At 61.0% G+C, this 1,757-nt stretch overlaps 1 protein-coding gene across 1 annotated transcript in view; it reads left to right on the plus strand.

Annotated features, from left to right (window-relative positions):
- The first annotated feature begins 1,439 nt into the window (after nucleotides 1-1,439).
- The window catches only part of Btbd2 (BTB domain containing 2), a 13,178-nt gene continuing 12,860 nt past the window's right edge, over nucleotides 1,440-1,757 (plus strand). Inside the window, exon 1 of the mRNA XM_026785151.1 lies at nucleotides 1,440-1,757. This exon is cut by the window's right edge and continues 365 nt beyond it. Coding sequence (XP_026640952.1) covers nucleotides 1,662-1,757 — 96 coding nt within the window. The 5' untranslated portion in view covers nucleotides 1,440-1,661.

Below are 1,757 nucleotides of genomic sequence, written 5' to 3' on the forward strand. Positions count from 1 at the left end.
CATTGGGTTTTGTCTCTACAGGGCATGGGGCATGCCCCCTCTATACACACAAGCTGCTTTCCCCAGCCTCAGTTTCCTTTCTGGGCTGTGAAGCCCACTTCATTGGTAAGGCAGGCTTATGGCCTCTGGGGCCAGTCAGAGTGTGGGGTTCGAGGTTGGGGTCTGGAAAACAAGAGCTGGAATAGGGGAGCTAGAGTTACAGGCTGGGGAGTGCTGCGGTCCTAGGGTCTCAGAGTTCACAATCTTGGTCTGAAGTCTAGAATACGAGGCGCGATCTGGGATCTTGGGTCTAGGAGGCTCTGGGTACAGTGAGAGCAGGGGTCCCTCCTGTTCCCTATTCTCAATCCAGCTGCTCAACTTAACCCCTCCAGCCCCGCCCCTTTCCCAACCCCACTCTCCCCATCAGCTCCTCAGGCCTTTGGCTTCCCCGACCCTCCATCCTCAGGTCTGGTCTGGGGCCCCTTCTTCCTACCGTACCCCACTTCTTTACCTCAGCTTCCTTTCTGGCTTTCTGGGATCAGAGTACTCAGCTTTGATCTCTAGCGTCCTGCAGCCTGAGCTGGGTCATCTAGGCTCAGGGGCTCAGTCAGGGGCTAGAGTGTGGGGGGGGAATCAAGGCTCTAAGCAGGGGTCCTGAACCTTCCTCATCCTCACCTCAGCTCTTCCTAGTCCTCTCACTGTCCCTCCCCCAGGCTGTCCCTAACTTTCCCCTCCATCCCTATTCCTCCACTGCAGACCCACTTCCCTATGACTCCGCCCTCCACCGTGACCCCGCCCTCTCGCGAGCTTGCTCAGGCAAGCCCCGCCCCTACTCTTCCCTCATCCTCTGCTGTGCAATCTGGCCTCCCTTCCTCCCTGCCTCCCTTCCTTCCCTTCCTCCATCCCTCCCTCCTCCATAGACCCTACTCTCCCTGTCCACTACTTCTGGGCCTCTCCCATCTTCCCTTTTCCCTCTGTCCCTCCCCTCCTCCTGTCCCTTCCCCACCCCTCTGGACTCACCTCCTCCCTTCATTTTTCCTCTCCCCGATAGCCCTGCTCCTCATCTTCTGGCTCGCTCTACCCTCTTCTCTCTGCCCCTCCCTCTCCTCCTTATTCCCCCTTCCTCCATCCCCCCTCTCTGCTTCTCTTTCTACCCCTCTCTAGTTTATCTGCCTCTCTTGCCTCCCCCTTTCCACCCCTGCCCTTGCTCCAATCTGGGTCCCGCCCTCTTCTCCTAGCTCCGGGCTGTGCTCCTCGCTCTCTCATCCAGTCCCTCCTGTTCACCTCCCATTTCCTCTTCTCAGTCCTAGTATCCATACCCTCTTTCCCTGAATCCCTTTTCCCTCTGCCCTTCTTTCTCTCCCTCTTGCCCTGGCTCGCTCCAGGCCCCTCCTCTTCCTCGTCTGACCCAACCAAGCCCCTCCTCCCTCATCTCCTCTCTGTCCTCCCAATAGCTTCTCCTCCTTCCTCTCCTCTCCCCTCCCTCCCCACTCTCCTCCCGATCCATCCTCCTCCCCCTCCTCCCCGCTGCCTCTGCATGCCCCACCCCTTTCTAGTCGTGCCCTTGCTCCCTCCTCTCTGTCTGCCCATTCGCTCCTCCCTCTGCTCCTCGCAGGCCCCGCCCCTCCGTCCTCCCCTTCCCGCACTCCACTCAGGCCCCGCCTCTCGGTGGCCCCGCCCCAATGACCACGCCCTCCGTCGCCCCGCCCCCGCGCCGCAGCGACAAGATGGCGGCAGGCGGCAGCGGGCGTGCGTCGTGCCCGCCGGGGGTCGGGCCT

The sequence above is a fragment of the Microtus ochrogaster genome, linkage group LG1 (assembly GCF_000317375.1).
Source record: "Microtus ochrogaster isolate Prairie Vole_2 linkage group LG1, MicOch1.0, whole genome shotgun sequence".
NCBI classification, from domain to species: domain Eukaryota; kingdom Metazoa; phylum Chordata; class Mammalia; order Rodentia; family Cricetidae; genus Microtus; species Microtus ochrogaster.